Raw genomic sequence first — 26,913 nt, 5'->3', positions numbered from 1 at the left:
GTGCGCATGATGGTTTGGCCAGCCGTCTTGGGCCAGCCAAACAGTCTTGCACACTTAGCATGTTCTCCACCGGCTGTATTGCACAGCCTGGGTAGAGAACATGCACAGGCTAATGGTCCCCGCCTGAGCGCCAAACCATGGCACTCAGACCAATCGCAACGTTTGATTGGCTAGGGGAGCCTGTGTGCTTCCTGCTTCCTGCCTGTCGACCACCGAAGAGGCCCGGGACTTACCTGCAGGTCGCAGGTAGTGGATTTTTTTTTTATCCCACCTCTTCCCCCTGCCCCACCCCCCCAATTAAGTAGCAGCTGCCACTGCTTTCAGTGTAAACTAGACCACCTCTGCAGCGCTTATGGTCGCGGTAAAAGGGAAAAAAAGTGAGAGATTTGTGTGGGGCCGACCAGGAAGAGCGGACAAAGAAAGACTTGTGTCATTTTGAAAAGTAGTATGCTACCATTTGCCTGGATTTCGAAGGTCATGATTTAAAATGTAGTGTGTTGAATTTGTTTAATTTGTGTGTGGAAAAAAATGCAGCACAGCTGTACAATTCAATATATATATTCCTCTTGTAGTCGTGTCCGGCGGTGAGAAACATGATTGCGCGCTTGGACGGGGCTCTGAAGACTATGCCAGGTGAGGGGAGCATGCGGGGTGTGGGGAGAGAGAGAGGGGGGTGGGAAAGAAAGTGAGGGGGAGAGAGCGGGTTTTGGGCAACATTTGAGGGTCACCTACTCAAATCAGTTGTCTTTATTATGGGAAGGTTGGGTCATTCTCACTCAAAATACTTTTAAAGACCTATCTACAGTTGGCAATTGCCCGGGCCCCCCAACTTCCAAGGGGCCCCTGGTGAAGTGAAAGGGATATTAAGTAGACTCTTTTTACTCTTTCTCTATATCAACCTCTCTCCTCTGCCTCTCTACCTATCCCTACCTCACCACTCTGCTTTTCTATTTAACCTTTCTCTAGGTCACCTACTTGTTGCTCTTTCATTTTTCCCACCTTCCCTTGCTTTCTCATTTTTACTGCTCTCTCTACTTCGACTTCCCTCTAAATTACTCTTTCCGCCCTCTGTCTGTCTTGTCTCTCTTTCTACCTCTCCTTGCTCAACCCGGAGACTCATCCCCCCTTGCATTGTGTCACTTCAAGGAAACCAGGGTGCCCGGCAGGTCATAGGCACCTCGCTGCTGATCGACCTGTGCATTCAATGTACTTGCTGTTTGGTGCTAGGTGATGCAGGGAGGGATATGCATGACACAGTGAGTATTCAACACTGTAAATAAGGATGTTGTCACCAAATAGCACATGGGGAGAAGTGCGTTGTCATGGAAATTAATAATAAACACCTGCGTTAGCACTTTCATCCACTGTGTGCCTCTATTTCTGAAAGGTTAAGGCAGGGATCTCCAGCCTTTTCTGTAGTGAGAGCTACTTATGATCACTGACAGTCATTGTGAGATGCTGAAGGCAAAACAACTCTTTTATTGTTACCAGACACCCCCTCGCCCAGCTTAATTGAATTTGCGCCTTATGCCAATAGAGCCAGATGCTATGGTTTGAACAAAATACTTTGACTAAGGGCACTATGACAGCGCTGCCATGAGTTTCAGTGAGAGCTTGGTCTTTGGGATGTATGAACATGTGTGCGTATAAATGAGATACATGTGTACAGGTGACTAAGAGACTGTGTTGTATGTACTTGTGGCACAGGACATACATTTCGCCATATCTGGCACTGTTATATGTATAACACATAAGGGAGAAATTTAAAGTGCAGAAAAATTTTCTACAAAAATGTTCAGATTATGGAACATTTTTCTGCACTTTAAATTTCTCCAACTTAAAATAATGGCTGTATTTCTCAATTATAAATATGGCCTGTAGTGAGTGAATTAAACTGACGAGTTAACTTTGTTTAAATGAATGCCATTAAAGAAATTATTTAAATTGTCCCGTACTTCCAAGTGGTACATTTACAAACACCAAGCATCTTGTTCACAGTGGCCTGTAGACATGGTGCCATATTTATAACTGAAAAATAAATTATTTTAAATGGGAAAATTTTAAGTGAATAAACATATTTCATAAAACATTAAGACGTATTTGGCTTACCTGAAAGCGCAGGAAAATATTAATACTTGATGTTTCATTAAAAAAGGTTTCTTCTCTCTAAATTTCTCACATTTAAAAAATAGGACTATTTCTCAGTTATAAATATAGCACAGTGCACTTTGAAATGTGAGAAAATTAAAATAAAGAGGTATTCATTAAGGTGACTTTTAATTTTAATTTTTTGCCAATTAAAACCATTCAGAAACATCATTTTGTTCTCTCCTCCAATATTGAGTCAACAAGGCCTTTTATTTAAGAGTTAAATACTTCAGTCCTTCACCTCTGTGACCCAGCCTGGTCCATAAACCTGACTGCGCACTAATCATTATCAGACTCTGCTATCTGTAGCCTGATGATAATAATGTAAAGTAAAAACAGCCTTCCCTTAACATTAAATGAAAAATGTGACCCTGCCGCTTGTTCAAAAATGAACTTAAGGCTGTGAGGTACTTTGAAGTTGTCTGGCGCTACTGGCTGTTTGCAATTGACTGGTTGGAGGCACCTGGGTTGAGGTATAAATCAATATTTTTTGGAATCATGAGGGCTTGAATTAGCTAAAATGGACAATAAATCTAAATTTGGTCTTAACAGGGGTCCCGAAATATGTCTTGCATGGGACCTCCAACATCTTAAGATGCCCCAGTTTCACTCTAAACTGTGACAAAGCAGAGACACCTTCTTTGAGATCTCACACAAACACCATTCTTGTTTCATTCCCAAGAAATACAAAGAGATCTCCGAAAGTTTCCCAGTAGGAAAAGCTACAGGCATTTACAGTATATTGAAACACACACTAAACTACTGGGGGATAATGGAGTCACAACTGTTCAATTGCAGTTCCGACTCATCTGAGCAGAGGGTCCTCAAAAGATTTTTGAGAGGTCGTCTCACCCTTAACTTATCAAGGAATGTTTCTTCTTTTGGCAACCTCTCACACTAGGGTAGGAACAATGCCACCCCAGCGGACTCAACCGAGGGATACTATTTTATACCCTGGGAGTTCCTATAAATCTAGTTTAAGGACAATGTCTTGGGTCCTGTTTTTGGCAAGAAAGAAAGTATAAAAACGCATAGAGGTATACTCAAAGATTTTCTTTATTGGTGAGTACCCCTGGCATTATTTAAAACATAAAAATGTAACTTTTCAGAGAATGAAAATGGAAGTCTAAACAGTAACGCACAGAGAGGATGATATTTATTACTATATATGTGTAATTTATTAGTGAATAAAATGTAAAAGAACCTCAAACATATTGTATTTACTCACAGACGGTGGTTCCATTATGGATATAGAATATGATTATGATGCTGCCTGCTCCCCAGCATTTTCTCTACAAGTTACGCAGCCCTACCAGGCCACTTCATGGAATAGATATGTTATTTCCTCAACAGTACTCATTATATGAACCTGAGAAAGTTGAAAGGTTGAGTCAGGTCTGCTGTGATCTAGCTATCTTAATAGAGGCTGTGATACTTTGGATGGTGCCTCTGAGAGAAGAAACGAGCTCATGCAGAGGGGCTTGTGGGGGTTTGGGAGAGATGGGCCAGGAACAGGCCTCAACAGCTGGCAGGGGTGGGGGACACAGGACTCAATGCTCAACATCTCTTAACTATGTCTCAATCATCTGCTTCTTCTCCCAGTCTCTGTCCAGATCGATCAGAGTGCTGCAATCGATTATTCTTTATTGACGCCCCCTTGGATTACAGATCAGTACGCAGAACTGGACTTCAAGGTGAGGAGAACCATTGAACGAACAAAGGTGTGAAAGACAGCACTGGGGTCAGTGGTGATCACCGTAAATCTACCTATATTTCTTCATGGTGGTCTCTGTAAATCTACTGGGCGAAGGTTGATTGTAGCTCAATGAGTAGCTGACATGCAAATCTGAAAACCTTTCAGAGGCAGCAACCATAGCGAAACTGCTGATTCTGCAAAATTCCGCAGCATGCCATGAAGGTATAATTTGACAGTTCAGAGAATACTCCCTGGCATCCAATATATGCCATGGAATTTTTCTGTTCCTGAAGAATGCAAAAATATTCTGCTCTGATTTTATAATAGTTATCATTCTGAGAAAATGAGGCAGATGTTGGCCTTGTAGCCTATAAATTGTTGCATGTGGGGATGGAGGCCTGCTGACACTAGTGTCATTTTACCTTCTTTAACTACGCATACTACAGATCGAGTGTGTGTAATGGGGGAAACAGGACTACCATTGCAAAAATGCAAAGTAATGGGGTATCCCGGCTTGATCTGAGATCAAATATTGAAGAGGTGGTCAAGAACCTGGATTTCTTTCTTTTGCCAGAGAGCTAAAGTGGTTATAAGAATGGTGATCAGAGAGGTGTCTTGGTAGAAATGTTGGAATGGCAAGGAGACGGTACTGAAGAGGGTTATCAGAGTTAGATTGATGGTCAGTGCAGAATTGCTGATCATGGTGGAGTTTGAGTGGTGATTAGGGGGTTCAAATGGTGGTCATGTGGGTTTGGACTGATGTGGTCAATGGGTGAGGTGGGATGTAGTGGCCAGTTTTGGATTGGAGGTAACATAGGTATGGGGTTGGGTTGAAGAGAAGTCATCAGTTTAATGTGCTGGTCAAGGCTGAAGTTCAGTAATGAGTGAGGTTGGGGGTGGGTCAAGGCTGGAGAGTAGTGATGAGGGTTTGTAGGAAGCAGTGGTCAGGATCAGGGCACCGGTCAAAGGGTGGAATGGGAGGTATGTGGGTTGAGGTTGGAGAGTTGCCCCGAGTGTTGGTCAGGAGCTGGAGTTGTGAATTTATGGGTTGAAGATAGCATGTTGGTTTGGTGTTCTAGAGGTGTTCGTGGGCTGCAGTGGTGGTCATGAAGTTGGAGATGGAGATCAGTGTTTTACAGAGCAGCATGATTACTATGCATTGGATGCTATCCTCATGTCTTTTTTCACATCATTCCTGTAGCTTCAATTCTTCTCTTCACCCATTCAGAGTCACTTGTCTTTATTCTGTTCTGCCTCATGAAACCTCTTTACTTGATTTATTTCTCCTGTGTCTTGCTGACTCATCTTTTAACTTCTTCTATATCTGCTAGATTCTTTCCCTACTCCTTTGCTGCCACTCCTTGGCTTTCTCAATAATCTCCTACCACTCCCCCACTAACTCCTGGTTACCTTTTGTGTTTTTCCACTAGGGCGAATTTTACAGTCCTGGACAATCTCGTGACCCCAACTTTTCTCCAGCACCCTTCTCAATGCCTGACCAAACTAGCCAGATGTTGTATTTTGGACTCTCTGAGTCTTTTCTCAATTCTGTGGCATTCGCTTATTTCACATCAGGAGTTATGCAGCTCAACCTCATGCCAAACATGGTAAGCCAGGGGATTGGTGGGGCTCAGGGAGGCACAATTTGTGTGAATGCAAGGGCCAGTGTTTGATCATCAGATTATAGAAAAGTCATTCTCTTTTTATATTTCCTGAAATACAATATATGACACTCTTCGATTCAGGCTTACTTCTGATGATGTTTTAGGAAACCCCTGTGTGAATATGACTAATGTCAGCTATATAAACACGCCGGGATTCTCTCAAAGTATTGTCATACATTTATTTTAGCTTTAATATGCTTACATTTCGGTTTAGAATAATTGACCGACTGGCTTGCAAAATCCATCCGGGTTTTTAAATAACCAACAAATGTGTCACTAATCTCCTGCTAAATTCATTTAATGTAAATTTGCCTCATAGATTTTCAATATGGACACATTGCAAAGTCTGACTACTTGGGTGCCGATTACGATCCGGTAAAAAAATTCCCCGTACGACTCGTATCCGGTCTTTTTACCGTACGAATCGTACAAGTGCCGTACAAACTGCCAATTACGATTCGCATGGGAAAAAGTCCATACGAATTGCATTGGGAATTATTCTCCACACGTCCTCGGGTCAGAAAATGTGTCTGACACGTCCACGGACGATTTACTGTACAAATGTGAAAAGTGAAGTCCGACCGCGGAATTACGATCCATCCCGTGCGTCCGATGTTACACCCGTATGGAAAAAACACCGTCCACACCGAACTCCCATAGCAACCATGGAGACATGTGCCTGCATACGCGCCCAACACTTCCCCCAGCCCCCGTACGTACGCGTCAACCCCCCCCAGCCCCCGTACATACGCGCCGACCCCCCCCCCCAGCCCCCGTACGTACGCGCTGACCCCCACCCAGCCCCCGTACGTTCGAGTCGTACCCCCCGTGTATGTACACCCGTGTACGTGTCGTACCCCCCGTGTATGTACACCCGTGTACGTTCGAGTCGTACCCCCCGTGTATGTACACCCGTGTACGTGTTGTACCCCCGTGTATGTACACCCGTGTACGTGTCGTACTCCCGTGTATGTACACCCGGATCACATTCATACGTATATTTTCGTCGGTCGGTGTTTTTTACGATTCGTACGGAAATGGTGTTTCCGTGCGAATCGTAATTCCAATGTTTGTAAAGTTTTACAACCGGGTACGAGTCGGACGGAGGTTTTTACCGGATCGTAATCGGCACCTTAATCTTCACTGGTCACCTAGGTCAGCCCTAACATAAATTCCTTGGGCCACTTACCAATTTCTTTCCACTGAGAATCATGGACACTAAGAACAAAATAAACATCCATCCTTCCCTGTAGTTTTCTTAACAACCCAACAATGAGACACTATTTATAGTATTTCTTTGTTGTGTCTCAGCCGGAAGACTCAGATAACAGTCAACGCACGTTTCAGTGGAATAAATAAATAGCAACTACCTTCTTCAGGACCTATGCCGAACTGTACTTTCTCTTTACAACAAAATAAGCGAGGTTTGTTATGTATTCTTGATGTATCACTTCTATACACTAGCTTGCATCTTCTAATTCGTAAGTGAATGTGCAACCTTTAGTGACATATGGGGAAATACTGGAAGATGCACCTAAATAATCCTCCGGTATTATAGATCTTCGGAACGCAATACTATTGCTTGTATCTCTTTGAGGCACTGTCTTGTATTAATAGCCAATATTCTTTTTATAATGCTTCAGAAGCTTGTGACTATTGCCGCCAAGCTTCATGGTAGATCTACGTCTTCTGCATCTGTATGAAAGGGACTCCCTTTCACACAGATGCAGCAGATTCTGGGTGGTTGGTGTGAATGTGAGAAAGTAGCGGGGTTGTAATGATTGAATATGATAGTTTTTGTAACATGATGAGATAATGAGATGTATTGTGATGTAGAGGAAATTGTCATTGTTATGTTTTATACTGTAAATTATAGAAAAAAGATAAAAAGTTAAATAGATATTTTTCTAATGAAATAAAAATATTGTTATACAGGCTAAGGGGCCGATTCCGATCACGCTCGGAAGGGCTCTGAACGCGATCCGGCCGGAAAAAGTACAAGCCGTGTGCGTGTAGACCGACCGACTCATACAGCTGTACGAGCGAGCAAGTACGATGCGAGAAACGTGAAATCGCCGACCGACTCGTTTCCGGGTCCGACCTGCTCCGTACGTCTCATCCGTAAACAAACCGTGCCGTGCAATGGAGGCGATTTCCGACTGAGCCAGTACGATACACGCGTCAGACAGGCAGATCGCAAAACATCCGGGAAGCTTCCTTTGGGGGTCCACGTCAGACCCCCCATCACCCGCAGCCTTACGACTCGGACACAGGGGGAGACCCAAGGGTCCCCCCAACACAGGCATGTACGGTGCGGATGGCACCGACGCGTACCCACTGTAAGGGAGGCCCTTGTGCGAGACGTACCTATCCAGTCAATGGGAGCCCATGTACGCGTCATACGACTGGCTCCCATTGACTTCTATGGGAGTCTGACCGAACTGAGTCCAGCAGCATGCAGCCGCATCGTACTCGCTCGGTCGGAGTGCAGGAGTCCGGCTTGGTCGGAAAACACTCCAGATCGGCCCCTTAGTGGGAATCTTTAGTAGGACTTTAATAGTAGCTAAAGTGTTAGACAGTTTAGGAAAGTGGATGAAAAAGGAACAAGTTGAAATCAAAACTAGTCAACCTTGGTATGTGGTAAACCTGACATTCGGCAGTACCAGAAGCGGATTCAGAGAAGCGCTTTGGTCCCCTGCACTTATTCATATACAAATTAAGCACTGTCCAAATGATGTAGCTGACAATCCCAAGCATTTGCCTGTTCCAACCTAAGTCCTTAATGTTAATACTTTAGTAAGGGACCTGAGGGATATTGGGGAAGGGGATAGGACACTGAAGACCCAAGTTGAGATGAGATCTTCCCATGACCACCGTTTGGTAAAATAAACACAGAGAAAAACAAGCTTTTAGATTCTGGTGAACTAGTTTGCAAACTCATATAATACACAATAATAGAATATGAGCTTACCTCTCACTCGAGTGGAGAATGCCGTGACTAGCCCGGGACCTAGCAGGATTCAGGTCCAGAGCTCAATGCTCCAAAGAGAGGAGCATCAGCTGACCAAGGTAGAAAGAGGTTACACGGAGACAATAGTTCTTTGGAAGCAGAATTAAGACAGGTATGGTTGAATGCACTTAGCGTTAGGCGGGAGATGACAAGAAAGCAGGAAATATAGACCAAAGTGCAGTGGCAGCTGGCATGTATTTACAGTGGTAGGGCAGGCCAAATAACGGTGGTACAATAATACATTTAAAAAAATGGCACTTACCTTCCTGGCTTGCAGCACAACGTCCTCCTTGTCTCTCCTTGAAGCTCCAACGCGAGACCCAGGAAACTGCACTAACCAATCCTGATGCTGCTCTTATGCTGTTAAACAGCATGAGAGAAGTGTCAGGATTGGAGGGAGCAGTCTCTCAGCGCCCTTAGAGCACTGGAGGCCATTGCTTTCTCTAACCCAGCTGTTTTAGACTGCTGGGTTAGAGAGGTTTAAAATGCGCATATCTGGCTGGCTGTCGCAAGATGGCCAGCCAAAGGGCATGCGCACTTTAAACATAAGTGCACAGCTCCCTGCTGCCACTCAGCTGTAATTGCCCTGCCCTGCCCCGTCCTGACACTCAGTTCAGGACGGGTTGCTGAAAAATAAGATGGTAATACTCATGATACCTCAAGCCATTTTGAATTCTGTTGTATATGCAGCCTACAACGCCGGGCGGAAGGCAGGTCGTGGATCTAACATCCCTTTTGATAAGTACTGTCTGTTGTTACACTCCCGCCTGCACAAATATGTGCCATCATTTTGCTTTAGATCTATACTGCTGCCAGAATGAATATGCTCTCACTCTGCTGTATTCCTATACTTGAGGTATATAAATGTCTTTGTACTCCTTCTATAACTACTTTCTAATGCTTTACGCCCCTGCATCGCTCTTCGTTAAATGTCTGATGCAGGGCATTCGGTTGAGTCCTCTTGAAAGTGTTGAAGTGCAGCTCCCAGGCACTATGGCAATTGATTCCTCTCTTTCCATTCCAGATTCCAACAAATTCTTCAATCCACCTGGAGACGGATGGCTTTGAGGATCTGATTCCAGAGGTAAGTGTTGAGAGTGGGGACTGGTGCTGAGAGAGGAGCATGATGCCAAAGGCTCCACTGTAGCACAGTGGTAGAGTCAGCCATACGCACACTGCAATACTATACTACCAGGGCGGATCACCATCACCACCAACCCCCCCTCTAAGGTCTTCATTACAACACTGCCCTCTTCTCTCTCCTGCTGCTGGTCAGTGGTGTGCACTTTGCACTGCTGTTATGTCTTATTCCTTGATGAATTGAGTGTTGAGGGTAGTTTCAACCTTAGAGGTGATAAGGTGCTACCACCCAAGTGTTGAGGAAGAGATTGATTAGGGTAGCCCAGAAAGGACATTTGAAAATGGCGGCTACTAAAAAAAAGGTTACAGAAGTGGCCAGGATTCTGTGAGGAGTTGCATATTGGTTCTTGACAAGTCTGTCAAGGTGTTGAAAAGAGCCTTGTCACACGCAGTCCTGAGCTCATGCCTGTGGAATTTCCTCAATCCGCATTGGAGAATGTTGTGACTGATTTTGTTGGTCCTGTGCTAGGCTTACCCTTGGTAAAACATGCATCATAGTTTTGGTGGACTATCATTCTAAATGGGTTTATTATAGGTTTATTGTTCTCTTGCGAGGGATTGAAGGTTATCCTCCTGTTATTGTGTTTGACAAAGGTCTGCAATTTGTGTCCTATGATATGAAAGAATTTTCTGGTTTTTTCTGTGGTGAAACAATTGACTGTAGCTTTATGAAGTTCTAAAATTAACACCTTAGTGGAGAGAGTGAAAAGAGTGATTAGAGAAAAGTTACTGGTTGCCACTTGTGCTTGTTTCAATAAACAGCACTAAGGGACATATTATTATATATCACACCTTAGCCCTTTAGATTATTACATCCTAAAGAACCAATTTCAAGGTTGATAGCAGGTTATATTCATGAAGGCGGTGGTAAGGAATGCATTTTGGACATGCAGGTTGTTGGAGGCAGGTTGTCTGAAAGTACTGGATAAGAATGTCAAAAGAAGTAATGTGTCTCACCATGTATAAGTTCATGACTTCATAGTTAGTGATGTCAAAATTCACATACTCTTTACTGTGGTGAAAACTGTGGAGTGAAGGTTTTCTTGGTTCTATTGCAATGAAAAGCAACAGAATGGTGGGAATACCAACATACAAAGACCCAGTATCAACACATTGTGTCAGTTCTGCATGACTTTCATAACACAAACCCCACATAAAGTGTTACGGGGGGATTTACTCTCTGACGCAAATCTAGATTTGTCAAGGGGGTGTTGCACTGTCAAAGGGGTGTTGCACGGGTGGTGCATGGCTATACCCATGCAACCACCAAAAGGTTTTGATACAAATCCCTATCTAAAAAGAATCATAGACAGGGATTTGCACCAAAATCCTGGACTTTTTCAAGGTAGGCACAACTAGGAGAAAGTTTACAATTCAGGATGCTTTTTTCCAGTCCAGGGAAGAACTGGCTTGGCAGTTCGGGCTGGTCTGTTCCTATGAGCGACAGGGTCCAGACTGATTTGCATATGGCTGGGTCTGAACTGGGGTGGTGAAGTGAGCTTAAGAATGATGATGGATTCAACCTAGATCTGTGTCTGAAAAGTTTCAACGCTCCGTCCATCATCTTCTTGTGTTTGCTCTGTTATTGTACATAACATGGGGGAATCTAGAATAAGCAAAAGAGATGAGCAGTACCAAAGTATTCCGCAAGGTGGCAAGAGAGAGCTGAATATGTAAAATTAAAATTAATCTTCAGAGGAAACATAGGATAACGTAGATCAGGGGTCTTCAAACTGTGGGGCGCGACCCCCAGGGGGGCCGTGGAGTGATGCAAAGGGGGTCACGCCTTCCCAGTCAGCCCGGGCTGCTGCAGTGAAACTTGAGCTGCTGGGGGCTCAGCTGAGCAGTGTCTGGATTCCTATCTCCGGCACCCCCGTGTTTTTTCACAGGTCTTTAAAGACCATTTAACATGCCTTTGTAAACTGCTTACAGAGGCTTAGGTTTTTTTGCTGGTTCCAGTACCCCCTGGGTCCCCACTGTGCCTATTCCTTACATTTGGATTTTACATTCACTGCCTGTGAGAATGCATTTCATGGAAAGGAATACAAACTTGGCTTTCTGGGGGCGCCGTGAGTGAAAGTTTATTGTGCTTTTGAAGCACCTGCTGCAGCGTTTCTTTCCCGGCAATTACCAGGCCTCACATAAATGTCAAGATAACTTGTGTGATTAATTATCTTCCTGGAGAGAGATCAGAATGTTGTATAGTTGAGGTTTTGACTTAGGTGAAGTTAGTGCAGAGGGTTAATATGCCTGCTGCAAAGAACGTGTACCAAGTAGATTACAGAGTGCGTATGATGTGAAGAGATCAGCAGGTTACTGCTTTCAAAAGAGACATCCTTTTGTTACTTGCAATTTATAACTTAAAGTCCTAATAGAGAATAGTGAGCTATTAACTTTCATCCTAGAACAGCATGCACACTACAAAGAATACATTATTAGACCATTGATTAATGTTGCAAAAAGGGTTAATTTGGCTAGAAATCAATTCTTATTATTAAAGGAAACTCCCAACTATGCTGTTTCTTTTTCGACTCTGAGTTTGTGCTTCTCCACACCAAGCACTCTTGAACTATACTGCCTACCAGTATGGATGACATGTGACTCCTATACTTTTAGTCCTTTGGCTTATGTAACATTTCCTATACACTGATTTACACACTTATGATTGATTGTCTCTGTGTAATGTGTGTGTGATGCAAAGTGCTCGGACACCCTACACTGGTATGAGTGGCACTATATAACTAATTCAATGCATCTGAGAGTGTGGGGTTATGGAGACTTGGTCACTGTTAAAGGGTGCTAGTGAGAGAATCCATGGTGGGGGTGGTCATTGTGGGGGGCACCAACAAACATGGTCGCACAGGGCACCACCAGCACTAAAGCCGGCCCTGGGAAGTATGCACAGATAAGCGCTGAAAATACCGCTTTAGGTGACTGTTTTTTTTTGTACCGACTGGGCCACCAAAATAATCTGCTGGCAACCCTAACCATAGGACTGGAAGTTTGTTGCAGGATCAGCACATTATTTATTTCCTTCACCCTCGATCCCCGATTAATGCCGCAATAGTTTAACTTAGATATTAAAGTCTACGCCCCCGTCAATAACATGCTGAGTTACTTCATGGGTCTGGGAATGCACCCTGCATTCAGACAACTCATTCCTCATTCTCGCCCTTCATTGTCACGCTCACCCTGCACTCACAGTGATCACAATGCACTCACACTGATCACCATGCACTTGCACCATTCACCCGCTCACCTTGCACTCACAGTGATCACAATGCACTCACACTGATCACCATGCACTCACACCATTCACCCGCTCACCTTGCACTCACAGTGATCACAATGCACTCACACTGATCACCATGCACTTGCACCATTCACCCGCTCACCTTGCACTCACAGCGATCACAATGCACTCACACTGATCACCATGCACTTGCACCATTCACCCGCTCACCTTGCACTCACACTGATCACCATGCACTTGCACCATTCACCCGCTCACCTTGCACTCAGTGATCACAATGCACTCACACTGATCACCATGCACTTGCACCATTCACCCGCTCACCTTGCACTCACAGTGATCACAATGCACTCACACTGATCACCATGCACTTGCACCATTCACCCGCTCACCTTGCACTCACAGTGACCACAATGCACTCACACTGATCACCATGCACTTGCACCATTCACCCGCTCACCTTGCACTCACAGTGATCACTCTGCACTCACAATGCACTTGTCCTGCTCACACTATACCTCAACCTGCAGTCACACGAGTACACTACTCATCCTGCACTCATGTGACACTTCACTCACCTGTCCCCCTCACTACTCAATATGCAACTCACTCAAACAAGCCCATCAGTAATCATACATTCATTCATCCCATTCTGAACTTCCATCCGCACCCAAAATGAGAGAGGACAGCAAGGGAGTGAGAGAATTTGATTGAAGAGGTCAGGGATGAGGAGAAATGTGAATTGCCAAAGAGAAGTGTGGACACGCAAGAAGTGAGTGTGATCCAAAGGTGAGGGCTTGTGTTAGAACAAAGGGGAGATGTGAAAGAGGAATGGGGGGACTGGAGAGGTGTAAGATACAAATAGACAAAAATTTGAATGAAGAGACGAGGTGAATGAGAAGTGCTGAGGGGCACGGGAGGTGACAGGGCTAGAGAGGCCATGAGATAAATGTGAGAGACTGTTAGAGATGAGGGCAGTGAAAGGACAGAATGGCAAGAGGTGATTAAAGGTGAAGTGAGAGGTTGAATGGGGAGAGTTCAGAAGTTGTAAAAAGGGGTGAAAGAAAATGACCTGCAAAGTGAGAGAGGGATCCGGGGTTAGGAGAGGAGAGAGGGATGGAAGGGAGGGGGTGAGAGGAAAGCTGCATGGGTAAAAGGCTTAACTCTACACAAAACCGCCAGGGTTTTAAGGGACCCCTGCTTCTTCCGGTCAGGGCCAGGTGAGCTTCTAATGTGGCAGCACGTATTGCTGCAGAGTGGAAGGCCCTTCACAAAGGTTGACTTGAAATCTTTCTGATGATAATTGCTGTATTTTGGTTATAAATGGGTACTGATTGGGTGAAATCTTTCCTCAGCGTTACTGTGTGTAACAAATATCAAAATAATGAAGCAATGCTATCCCAAAATACGCGGCATCACATAACCTTATTTACATTTTAATCCCACGCAATTTAGTCAACAGGTTTAGACATTTTTGTCAAGAGGGGGTCCTTACGCCTCAAAATGTTGACAGGGGGGTCTCGGCATCCAAAAGTTTGAAGACCTCTGACGTAGATGAAAGAGCTTTGGTCTGCTTTTTCAAGCGATTAATGAATGGCGAAATTGGCTACCTGCCTACCTCTCACTCAAATTAGTGATTTGGAGACAATGAAATGATTAACTCATTGGCTTATTAACAAACGGTGTTTGTGTCTAACATTATAATTATGTGAGACTCGGTTTGACATTCGACTTCAGTTTTACCCTGAATTAGGGCTCGTGGAAAGGATCAGTGTTGCCACCTGGCCTATTTTAGTAACGACCTAGCCAGTATTGTAAAGTCACAGCGGGTAGAAAAAGTAGGAACATCACCAAAGGCTGGTAGTTTTTTACCCTTATCTGTGCATACTTGAAACAGTACTGATAAGAAGAAAGTGCTTTAGAATGTGTTCTAGAGCTGCCTTATTGTTTCCTGACTGATTATTCAAGTAAACAAAGATAGAAGGGGCATGCTAAAAATGAAAATATGGGATTTATTTCAAGTCACATGTCCGGGCCTTTGCAGAAACTTAAAACGCGAACAAATGGCCAGTGTTTTTCTCTGGTAAATGTAATAACCCTAAAACCTGTTGGTGTGGAGTTGTGCAAATTATGATTGTACATTTTGCGAAAGTAAACTGGATTTTCAAGGTAACTACCCCAAAATAAACGTGTGTGGTGTAAAAAAAAAAACATCAAAAATACATAACAGGTAACGTGTAATAAGGTCGATATTAAAAACTCAGGGTTCTGGTGATCCCTACAAACCCCTCAGCTTCATGGTTTATGATCTAAGATTTAGCAAGAGAGGGTGTAGCAGCTGGAGCAGTGCGGCATTGAAAAGTATAAAAACAGTGTACAGTATGAGAAGGAAGCTAATTTTGTAATATTGAAAAAAAATTGCTTGATGGACTTTCTGCAAGTTCTTATTCTGCACAAAAGTTCTCTTGTATTCAATTGAGCAAAAACCTCTATTGCTCCACCTTAGAGGATCCTCTTTCACCGATTCCCTCTTTCACTGATTCCCTTTTCTTTCACTGACTACCTTTTTTTCTTCACAGATACCCAGGCAATACCCAAACATGGGGATGATGCTGCAGTTGTCGGCCAGAAAGCAGCCATTGCTGACCCTCCTGCCAGGGAGCCTGCACCTGGCAGGCTATGGAAATATCCGGGCATCTGCCATCCTGCCAAACTTCACAGAGGCACCGCTGTTTGAGATGAACCTGGTGAGCCTTGGACTGTTACACCATATGGCACAGGGAAGTTGTTAGGTTATTAACAGGATTTAAAATCTTTTGTACAAAACTGGACTACCTAAAGACAGGCTGTGTCTACCATGTGTGGAGGAGGAGAAGCAACCTGGGCCCAGACTTACTAATGGTTTGAACGGGTGCCAGTGTGATGCAGTGTAGTAAATTCTATTTACTATCCAGCACAAAACTTGTTTTGTGCTGGAAAGGTCCACTTTCACGGTGCAAAAACTACTAAGCATCAGGGCCGGACTGGCCATAGCGGGCACCAGGCAATCCCCCGGTGCGCTGCACGGGTGGGGGTCATTTTTGGGCCCCCGGGGGCCGTTTTGTCACAGGGCCGTTTTTGCAGCATAGCTGCAAAATCGGCCCTGTAACAAAATCGGCCGAAAACCGACCCTGGCAAAGAGCTCGGCGGCACCCCCAATTCCCCCCACGGGGGGCGGCCGAGCACTTTGCCAGGGCCGATTTTGGTTCCCAGTAGCATCCTGGGGGCTTTAATGGGGCGGGTAAGTGCATTGCTGCCAAGTTTTCAGATTTCTCATGTGTGACATTTCCATGATTTCAATCCATGTATGTGTGACATTCAGCTGGAAAATGTGTGACACTTAGAGTGACACTTTCTCACCAGTAAAACCATGCAGCTCCTGAAATAAAAGGTCACTAATCTACAGCCCCTTTTTAAGATGACCTTACTGTAAAACAATTGTTGCACAGTGATGCATCTCAATGAATACACTCTATGACGACGTTTACAGGGGGCATCTGGAGCCTGTTGCTTCGCCTGATATGGCTTTGGTCATGGATCGACTCTGTATAACAGGTACTGAGTAAATGTTAAGGGCCAGTGCCTCTGGAAATATAACGAGAGTAAGAAAAGTATGCTCCTGGATGTCAGTACAATCAGTGCTTAATTTGGGCCGGTGGTTGCATGAGATAAGTGAATGCCAGTCAAGAGAGTGCATGACCCACTTGACTAGCCTGTGCCACCAGAAGTGCATAAGGATTGCCTGCCAGTACGAGCGCTTGTGCTGAGCGTCTTCTAAGTTGTTGAGTTGGGATGGGCAGGGGGTCACCAGGCAGCTGCAGCAGGCAGTGCTGGTTCATGTAGGCTGAAGTGCTGTGGACGGTCCAGCCCTGAACTGTCAGAGAGCTCACCTGGGTCTGCCAGTCAGACCTGGAGAGGAAACCTCTCCCCCGTCCCCCCAGCCAGGTCAGGAGGGGGACAGAAAATAGACCATGGCACCAAACTAAAAGTATCCCCCCATTAGCAAATCAGACCACTGGAAAAGTGGCCCACGTTTGTAAATCAGGGCAGTTTTGAACTTTTCAAGACAGCAGTATGTCTTTTACAATGTTTGGGAGACTGCTGCATCTGAGCATGCTGCCTATAATGTTTGTTGTAATATCAGGGAAAAAACCAGTAAAACCCAGTGTACCAGGCGCACAAACAGCCCATAAAAAAACAGCCCACACACTGACCTGTCAAATGATCCACCCTTTGGGCACTGTATGGCAGGTGGCGTGTCAAAGAAAGAGAAAGATGCCGCCCCCACCTCCGCAGGATAGATGTTCTGCGAGGCAGCGACCCCTTGCATTTACCCTCCAGGCAAGGTTTATTAACATAGGTGAGATCAAAAGTAAAGGCTCGCACTGCGCTCCGGACCTGACAGGTCCTCAAACAGCCAAAAAATATTACCCCCCACACACTCACCTGTCAGAACTTCCCATCCATCCCCTTAACGTTTTCAAAGCCCAAATAGACACACTGCGCGGCCTCGGTAGGGTTTTATTGTATATGGTGAGTGGCGCTAACAGACCAGGCTTGGATAGCTGGCTGAAGCCCTGGGCCGGTCAGCGCCTCTCCTATATACTATACACTGTGCAGGCCAAACCAAAAGTGTGATAGACACAGCAGGGTCCAAGGTAATCCAGTGCAGAGCGCACTTATTGGCACTCACTGGCAGCGCGCTGGCTGCTTATATACAGCTCGAGGCTGGTTGAGCGCACCTCGCACAGGGTGGTCATGGCGCTTATAAATGTGTGACTTATGCACTTCAGTGCGGTGATGCTGCATACCTGCCAACTCACACGGTGCCACACAATATCGGCTACAATCACACTGCCACCTGGTGGGGAGCCGATATCATATGGTGGCAGGGAAAAACGAGCTGAAATCCATATTAACTAGTGGTTTTCCAGCTCGGTTTCTGAGGCTTTGAACTGCCGACGTCCATTAAGAGTGTGTGAAAACACCCCAGAACATCAGCACCAGCCTCAGCAAGCTTTTTGCTTTGTTTTTGGACAGGGGGTTTGGGGGCAAAAGTGCCTCATAGGTACTTCTCTGCATGAGGCCCTGCCCCCTCCAAGGCCCCGCCCGCTCCTCACACAGCAAGATTTTTGTTCAGGTTGACAGGTATGATGCTGCCATCATACTAAAATGCATTGGTCTAAACCGTGATGGGTGGTACTTTGCAGGCCCTTAAGTGCAAACACCTTCAGATTTTGACACAAAGCCCAATCTACTAAGAGAAACAGACTAGGCTTTGCTTCAAAAACAAATGCCTACTTGAAGCTGGCGCAAACAAGGGGAAATGTATTCATTGCTCAAAACAAACATGCTTTGTATGTGTGCTGCAGTGCACACATCCAATGCACGGGAACATTTAGAATTTGTTTACATATTTTACTATGCACTGGAAGGCTGTCTCCAGTAGAAACCCTATGCTAGACAGTGCACAATCACCTCTGCACAGTGGTGCAAGTTTGTGCGGCTCGATGGAAGCCTTGTTTGAGTGCCAGTGCAACTGAGGAGACTAGCAACAGGACAATCTTAATAGATAGGGTGCTGTGTTGTGTTTTCCCTCTTGTGCAGTGCCGTGCAGCGAATTTGAATGCTGCACTGCATTGCATGAAAAGTTGTATATCTGGGCCATGATGTTTCACCGTGTGCTTGGCTGGAGATAGATAAAATTTAAAGAACTGTGTACCAGGAGTTTACAGTATCCAGCATTCTATTCAAAGTTCACCTGAGAATGGAAGAGCGAAGGTGATAAGCAACTACCATGTAATCTAATCTTAAGGACGTGAGATGGCAGCAATGTATATTGAATAAATGGTCTGTTGCAAAAAAAGAGAAAACAATCTATCAGGAACTTGGGAGCCTCTAAGGTGAATAGTGTTCTGAACAGATATTGACCACCACTGAACTAATGTACGTTTTAATGTAGAAATATTTTAATTCCACCTCTGCCTATTTTGGAGATGAATATATATCAAACTGTATGCATGCGGACCTATCAACAAAAAGTATAAATTTAACTTTATGTACTTTCATGATAGTGCGGTAGTCAATATTTTGGCCATGATGGTTTGACAGATCTCAATATTCTGAGAGAAAACCTTGGGCAGAACCCAGCAATGAGGAAGGGAGGGCTGTGGTGTCCACTTGCCATGAACAAACCTAATGTCCACTCCACTAATACCTCTTTGGGCCAGTGCATAATTTGTTTTAAAACAAAATTGGTGCCTGGGCCGTCATCAGGGGACCATTGTAGCTTGCACCACACACAGCCCCTGCCAGCACTGCCAATAATAGTACCAACACAACTACGAACCATCACTCCCCTATAAATTTGACAATTCAGACTCTTCCAGGCTCAAAAAGCTATAAGAATAGCGTAGGCGGCAGGGAATAATCCTTTTCAATCTGTATTGTAAAAACAACTGTTTTTGTGTTCGTCTCTAATTTAGACAGACAGCGCCACCATGTGACATACTGTCACAAGCACCGGTGTTGGCAATTATGTGTCAGTGCCGAGCACCAGAAACCACCGGCTCAAATTGAGCACTGTTCTAAGCCTATCATGTCTCTCCACCTCTGGTGCTTTCGATCTTCCATCTCCGTTCCTCTGTGTTCTGCACATCTCAGCCTTTTAGCCTGGATTATCCCGGGCACTCACTAACACTCTGTTTTCTTCCTAGGACGCCATGATAAAGGGGCAGGTGATGAATTCAGGTCAAAACCTCACTGGGTCCCTGGATCTTGACAGGTAAATGTTAGAATGTTTTGCTTTCATTCATAGCAATTAAATGCAGGACCAAAGCACACACACAGGCTAATGTACCGCCAAACAGGACAGCCTATTGCTTATGACTGGAGGCATCAAAAACATGAATGTAACCTCATGCCAGTGGGTAAGTGCCCAGTAACCATGGCATCTGCATCCTTCACCGTGATACGTGGCTACTCCCATAGTCCCATACTCACTGACGGTCAATCACACAACAACCACTTCTCTCAATGTTGTCATCCAATGAAGGAGCAGTTCTTAGATCCCAATAATGCCTTCATTTGTTGAACAAAAACCCTTGGTGATCAAACACAGAAGACACAATTTCCTTTGTCCCAGCAGGCTAGGCTGGAGACATTGACAGGACAACTTACTTTCTCGCAGTTTCACACAGAAATCCCCAAGTGCGCGTCACTCACTAATGGGCAGAGCGAAAGAGGGGGAATGGCGAAGAAAAAATGAAGAGCGAATCCTCACATTCTGATACATTTGAAGGTCAATAGAAAGGATAAAACAATACTACCCTGGCTTCCTTAAAATCTGTAGCTAGCTCGCCCATCTTTGGTTTGTCCGGATCCTGCTCCTCTTCCGGGGTGGCTTCTCATTCTCTCCCCACCCTTGCGGTCTCGACCCGTGGAATTGGCTTTGAAGTTCCCTCACTCTGCTTCTGTCTTGGAAGACAGAATTCCTTCCATGGCCTCTTTAGAGACGGCGGGCGTCCGACGACTGCCGCAGTTTTAGGGCTTCCTGAACCGGATCTCTTTATGCCTACGAGGTGGAGCAGCGGATGGGCACGAGGGCAAACAGCAGCCCCAGTCAGCTGACCATTGGGTTCTGGTTTATGGCCAACCTCCAACTTCCACAAATGTCACCTGGAGATGTCCACTCTGCAGAGCGTGAGTCCGCTCGGTGCCGCTGCAGGCTGTGCTGCTTGAGGCCACTAACACGGTGCACGCTGGCACGGAGGTTGCCCCAGTGGGGCTGGCAGAAAAGGGCACAGGGTTACAGATCCCATAAAGGTTCAGATAGGAGGCTGGTTACGTCAAATATAAAGGCTCGCTCCTTATTCAGCAGCCGTGATAGTGTCATAAATGGTCATGAAATAACAGCCAGAGAACCAAGTGCCAACTAGCACCAAGGAAACAACAACAGCTACAAGCCGTCCATTCTCAGCACAAATTATCACTCAAATATCAATAAACATAGATACATGCACAAATACCAGCCTTGCATCTCATTATCAGTAGTTAATTGTTATTCTCCATTAGCAATGAAGGCTGTGACAAGCAAACAGAAATGCAGCAATTACTGTCCGTCACTGGCCACCGCTACCTACATAGTTCACCATGGGCATGGCACTCCTGCTGACCTGCTAAGGAGATGGGCGAGCTGCAGATCTGGAATGCCCTGGGTGGATGAATGGCAAAGAGCCCTGCAGCCATCTCTTCAGCGCATAGAGTTAGATTAGCAGGCGCCCCAAACGAGCGTGGGTGGGGTCCTGTGGGTGGTCAGAAGAACAGGTGTAGGCAGGCTCCCCACCCCTCTGGACAGTCACAGATATTGATCCGAGCACTGCAGGATGAGAGCCAGCTGTGTGTGAAGTGATGACACATCAGCTGCCTGTATGGGGACTGTCCAAGGCTGTGCTATGATGGCAACCAGCTCCCCCTCTGTTTGTCCTTTGCGTAAGTGCCCACGGTCATCAATCATACCCGAACAGAACACAAGACAGGGAAGGAAAGAGGAGCGACACACTAGAATGACGTTAAGGTGCAGACCTACTTGTGAGGGGATGCCACATGTTTACAGCAAAGATATGATCTGTATCGATAGCAATGTCAAAAAGTAACGTGTCGTCAGTGAAGACACTTCCCCCAAGTCAGACTTCAGTGCCCCGGATATCCTTGACATAACTGGCCTTGTACACTTCAGTGCTTCACTCATTCCCGCCATGCATTGCAAATGTCAACTGAACCCCACCCTCTCCCCACATCTCTAGTCTCCCAGATGTTAGCAGAGCATAAGTCATGTATCCTGCACCGGCCTCAGGCTTTAGCTGAGGGTTTCCCACCCACTAACAGTTGTAAACATCTTGGAGTCATTCCCCATTTCCTGCCTGACTGATATATGCACTTGTTAGGATTTCACTCTTTTTTACACATGTCTTATGTGTATCAGCTGTGCCTCGGCCAGTCCTCTCACTAGCTACAAGCGTCTTAAATGTTCTTTGTGTCCACTTATTTCCAGCCAATCAGTGGCCTCATACACTGCCGTAGACTCCCACTCATTACCCACCTCATTGTCCTAACATATTCCCTCTCAGCGCTGCCACAGGTTTCATTGTTTTCACTGGAGAGCCCCCACCTCTCCAAAATACCTCTGGACTTACATATTTCACTTTGGGGGTTCACTCGCCCCCCATTACGAGCACGGCCGTCAGTGGGGAGGCGGGGCGAGGAAAGAGCGGTGGTTCTTTCACGAACCAGCTCCTCTTCAGCAACATTTATGTACAGAGTTTTTCATTTCGAGCAAGTCTGTCGGCTTCACTAATGGGGCAGTTCGTGTGGTCAGACCACTAGATGGCGAAAGACACCATGCTTTATATTTCCCTGAATTACATTTTGAATACTTAAAAAAAGATGTTGCTTGTAGCACCTGGCTAGAATGGAAGACGCGCCCAGAGGGCCCTGAAGTAAGTTTTGACCCCAGGCCTCGCCATAACTGCTGACAAGACTGTTCATAGGCCTTCTTTGCTATTCTCTATCATGTCCTTTATTTTGCGTCCACGTTTACCCAGCTATCCGATTGGACCTTAGGGTAATGTAATGTGCTATAGAAATCACTAACATATCATAACATTTATAAGTTATAACCCATTTGAATCTTGCATATTAAACACGTTTCAATTACTGATACATTTTGCGACCAAAGTTGTTGCTGCTAAACTCATAGATCATTCTCTGAGATAAAATTGAACTGTTTTCAAATGAATAACTTCGAAGACACACAATTACTTAACCTCGCATGATGGCTCATTGAGTTCAACGCTAGCCGCTGACACCTGAGGCGTTCTTCAAACCCCCGCAGGACTGACTCAGCTTTCCTTCCATACTTTCTAAGATGGCAACTTGAGTACCATTTGCACTTTGCTAGTTACAGCGCGTAGAAATGACGGGAGTTTCGTAAGATTAAAAAAAAATATATATATATATATATATTATTGCATAACTTTTGAAAGTCACTTCTCGACGGCCTGTACTGACAGTTGCTTCTCTTTTCTTTCAGCTTCAGCCTCTCGCTTGTCCACTCTGTTGTTGGCCCTTTCGAGGTAAAATGCTTGTGCAGTCTGTGTGTGGGGGGAGGATGATAGGGAGAGCTCTGAGAGAAACTAATGGAGGGTATGGTGAGAGAGAGAAGAGGGGAGGTGCCTTGAGGCTAGGCAGTATTGACCTTTAAACAGCTCTTCTGAGTCATTAAGTATAAATGTCAGCTCATTAATATTCACACTCGTTTAGAGATGGGCGTGAACAAGAAGGAAATCTTCCACAGTTAAGGAAAAGTGTTATTACTTCGTTCTAAAATCAACCCCTGAATGAGCAGTGATCTCCACAAATGATGTGTATCTGGTTGGTGTACCACCTAGGGAGCGTGTGCTGGTGGTGGGGATGGAAACCCTTGGGGGGGGGGGGGGGGGGGGGGGGAGCACCACGAGTGACGCTGAAGAAGGTCTTGTCACCAAGCACAGTTTGTTGAACTTTGATCAATGGTCAACAGAGGTTGGGTAGTGCCTTAAACGCCTGGGGGTTGTCGTTCTGACATGTAGTGAATGGCAGACAAAGGTACATGTAGCTTGGAGTGTTGCTTGTCTTCATTTCATTGTAGAAGGCATTGAAGAAGACAGTGCCTCCTTTGTAAAACAAAAACAAACACATAAGAAAAAGTAAGTGCCCGGGCTTTTCTTGGTAGTCCACTGCGGCCTGCACCACCCATTGCCCCTGCCAGCGATGCCAATGACAGTAACAACACAACTACCAACCGTCCTACAAGTGTGACAATTCAGACTGTCCCAGGCCACCCAAAGCTATAATGATGGCGTGAGGAGCAGATATTATTCCTTTTGAATGTATATTGACTCATTAAACTCTGCTGTTGTGCTCATCTCAAAATTAGACAGACAGCGCCACCATGTGGTGCACTGTCACTAGGGCCGCTGCTGACAGGTAAGTGTTGATGCCGGGCACAGGAAACCTCCAGCTCAAATTAAGCACTGGAAGGCCTCCACTCTTGAGGTCACTATACGAAGTTTGAAAATGATTTTATGTGGCAGTACCAGGAGGGAGTCTCCTGTGAGATGTTGGAGTTCGTCGAAATCTCTCTTGGAGTTTGCATTTGCTTGTGGTCTCTGTAGAGGTCAGTACTGAACAACACTCCCAGGTTCTGAAGCTGCTGTACTGGCATAGAGGGAAGCCCCATTGAGTCTGGCCCGGTGGATGGGCCTGTGAAGACCCATAGAGACCAGGCACATGATCTCAGTCGTCTCGCTGTCCCACCACGGCTGGGCAGAAATCGGTGTGCAGCTGGATTTTATATTGGAATCTGTATTTGTCTGATTATTACATGCTTGGGTGTAAGGACTTTCCTTGGGTAGAGTGGAGTATGAAGGAGGCTGCTTGTGTTGGGTTCCAATGAGACAAAGACAAGAATAATGCCCTTTGCATTGCAGACGTCAGTGGCAGAAGGCTGACAGACTCTAGGGGTATCCTGTGTTCATAATGGGTGGACCTCATGAACACTCATCAGCAGCAGATTGGAATTCAGCAATGCACTCTTCGCCGGTACCACCAAATCCAGAACGCCTCCGCCAGACTCATCCTGACATCCCCCCTTGCAGCCACATCTCCGGTCACCTGAGAGACCTCCACTGGCTCCCGATCAATAAAATAATTACCTTCAAGCTCCTTACACATGCCTACAAAGCCCTCCACAACTCCGGACCTGCATACCTCAACCACCACCTCTCCTTCTACACACCGACCAAACATCTCTGCTCCGCCCATCTGGCCCTGGCCACCATCCCACAGATCTGCAAGACCACAGCTTTCGGACAATCCTTCCCCTACCTCACTGCGAAGACCTGGAACTCCCTGTCTCTACATTTCAGGCAATCACTGTCTCTGCCTCAATTCAGGAAGTACCTCAAGACCTGGCTCTTTGGCTGAACTGCAGGACCTCCCCCCTCCCCCCCCCCTCAGTGTCTTGAGACCCCAGCGGGTCAGTAGTTGCTCTTTACAAGAACCTTGATTGATTTATTGTTGCTCAAGCAGGCTGTGGATGTTAGGCAGGTTTTGGATAGTGGACATTCCCCGGCAAAGTTGACACACCACAGAGGTCAGGGGAGAGATGAGTGATCGAGTTTATTGATTTATGTTGCAGAAATCCAAGAGGCTCTGGAATCTGATACTGTGGGCCTCTGTGGCTTGGCAATAAGTGGTGGACCTGGGTAGGTCATTGAGGCCTGAGTGTTTGCATCCTCTGTATACCTAAAGGAGAAGGAGGGCTGGTCACTGTCTGCACTCTTGTAGAGCCTAGAAGATGGACCATACTGTGAAACTGCTGAAGGTTTTTTGACAGCCTTGCAGAAAGTTGTACCGGAAAAAGAAAATATGCTGGGCCAATGAAAGAGGAGAAGTCATAGACACTAAACACCACCATGTAATTTAGAGAGGTATTTTTTTTGCAGGGTGGATGGTAGATGTTGGAGTGTTTGTTTGCTGAGTTAATCCAACCAAGGCTGACATAATTGACTTGTACAATTAACGTATATATATTGCAAGGCTATAACATGGAGAATGTATGTTTTCATTGAAAGTGAGTTATTTGCCTTCCCACGTACGCCATTGTTCGGAAACCATTATATCCACTGACTGATTAAGTATTAGGGTTGGCTGAATTTTACTGCATGAAAAGCCAAATTATTGGTCATATAAGGAAGTGAAGGCATTTGTGTGGCACACTCGGTGCCATTACTGTATAGCCATGTTAACATTTAAACAGGCTGAATTTTTAAAACAAAACCAAGCTAAGAGCACTTCAAAAAGTTTATGGTGTCAGGAGTGTTCCCCACTCCATGAATTTAGAGGGACAGACACAAACCTTTCCAGGTGAGAATAGCGATACTACCGATGAGCCAGGACACCAGGGATTATGAACGAGGACATTGGGTATTAGCGAACAAGTCATGGAGTACTATGTATGAACTAAGACAATCTGACGGGGAACTACTTTTGCAGAATATGTTGTGGTTCCAAAAGTGCTTCATTATGGCACCCTGGTTGTACCTGAAAAATAGCTCAAAATGGGCTCCTGCATAGGACTGGGTGTGAAATTCCACTCCGCTCGCAGAATTTGTAGAGTTTTCTCTCTCTGCGTTCTGTGTAGCGTGTGGAGTTCTGAAAAACTCCACCCCTCAGAATTTTTTCCTCACTGGCACTCACCAATATTAAGTGCGCGAGCGAGGAAAATCTTACTCCGGACGACCTCCAAGCAAGATTTCTCAACACGGGTGGACGTGGATGGCTGCTACCGCTCGCATTGAGAAACCTTCCGTTCGCATTGAGGAAGCTGCCGCTTGAGTAGAACATCTACTTGGGCGGCAGAGAGAAGCTGCACCCACTTGTGCTGCGCATCGTGCATTTGCGCTGATTTTCCAGCGCAGGGCAAACACCCAGTGCTAAAAATCAGCCCGAACGGTGTGACCTAACGCACTACGTGGCTTGCGTAACTCCGCATAGCACAATGGAGTTTGTTGGTCACTTCACGGAGTTTAACACCACGAACTCCGCATAAGCCCATCTGCAGCTTTCATGCACGAGGGTCTCTGCATAGGATTAAATGAAGAATCTGGAGGATGGGTGAGTCAGCTCATACTTGGGGATGAGTGAAGAGCGCTTGGCTGTGTAGAGGAGGACCTGTTGTTTAACTCATGTACTTGTGTTCTCTGGGACAGGTGGACACACTCCAAGCAATTATGAATGAAGTGCTGCAGATTCTGGTGCTGCCTGAAGTGAACAGTGAGTTACTTGTTGATCCTGCGCAGCCTTCTTGTCTACCTCCAGGGGGCGCAGTCTGTGATCTGATATTTTGCTATCTTGCCTTTCA

At 45.5% G+C, this 26,913-nt stretch overlaps 1 protein-coding gene across 1 annotated transcript in view; it reads left to right on the top strand.

Moving 5' to 3' along the window:
• The window catches only part of LOC146812520 (bactericidal permeability-increasing protein-like), a 137,214-nt gene that overhangs the window by 97,605 nt on the left and 12,696 nt on the right, over window positions 1-26,913 (top strand). The window contains exons 7-14 of the mRNA XM_085619532.1: window positions 573-633; window positions 3,751-3,842; window positions 5,275-5,451; window positions 9,543-9,602; window positions 15,491-15,658; window positions 19,667-19,734; window positions 23,041-23,083; window positions 26,762-26,825. Coding sequence (XP_085475658.1) covers window positions 573-633; window positions 3,751-3,842; window positions 5,275-5,451; window positions 9,543-9,602; window positions 15,491-15,658; window positions 19,667-19,734; window positions 23,041-23,083; window positions 26,762-26,825 — 733 coding nt within the window. The remainder of the gene's footprint in view (window positions 1-572; window positions 634-3,750; window positions 3,843-5,274; window positions 5,452-9,542; window positions 9,603-15,490; window positions 15,659-19,666; window positions 19,735-23,040; window positions 23,084-26,761; window positions 26,826-26,913) is intronic.

Source organism: Triturus cristatus, chromosome 7, assembly GCF_964204655.1.
Source record: "Triturus cristatus chromosome 7, aTriCri1.1, whole genome shotgun sequence".
Classification (NCBI taxonomy): domain Eukaryota; kingdom Metazoa; phylum Chordata; class Amphibia; order Caudata; family Salamandridae; genus Triturus; species Triturus cristatus.
The sequence above is the reverse complement of the archived record's forward strand: the minus strand, read 5'-3'. Positions and strand labels throughout refer to the sequence as shown.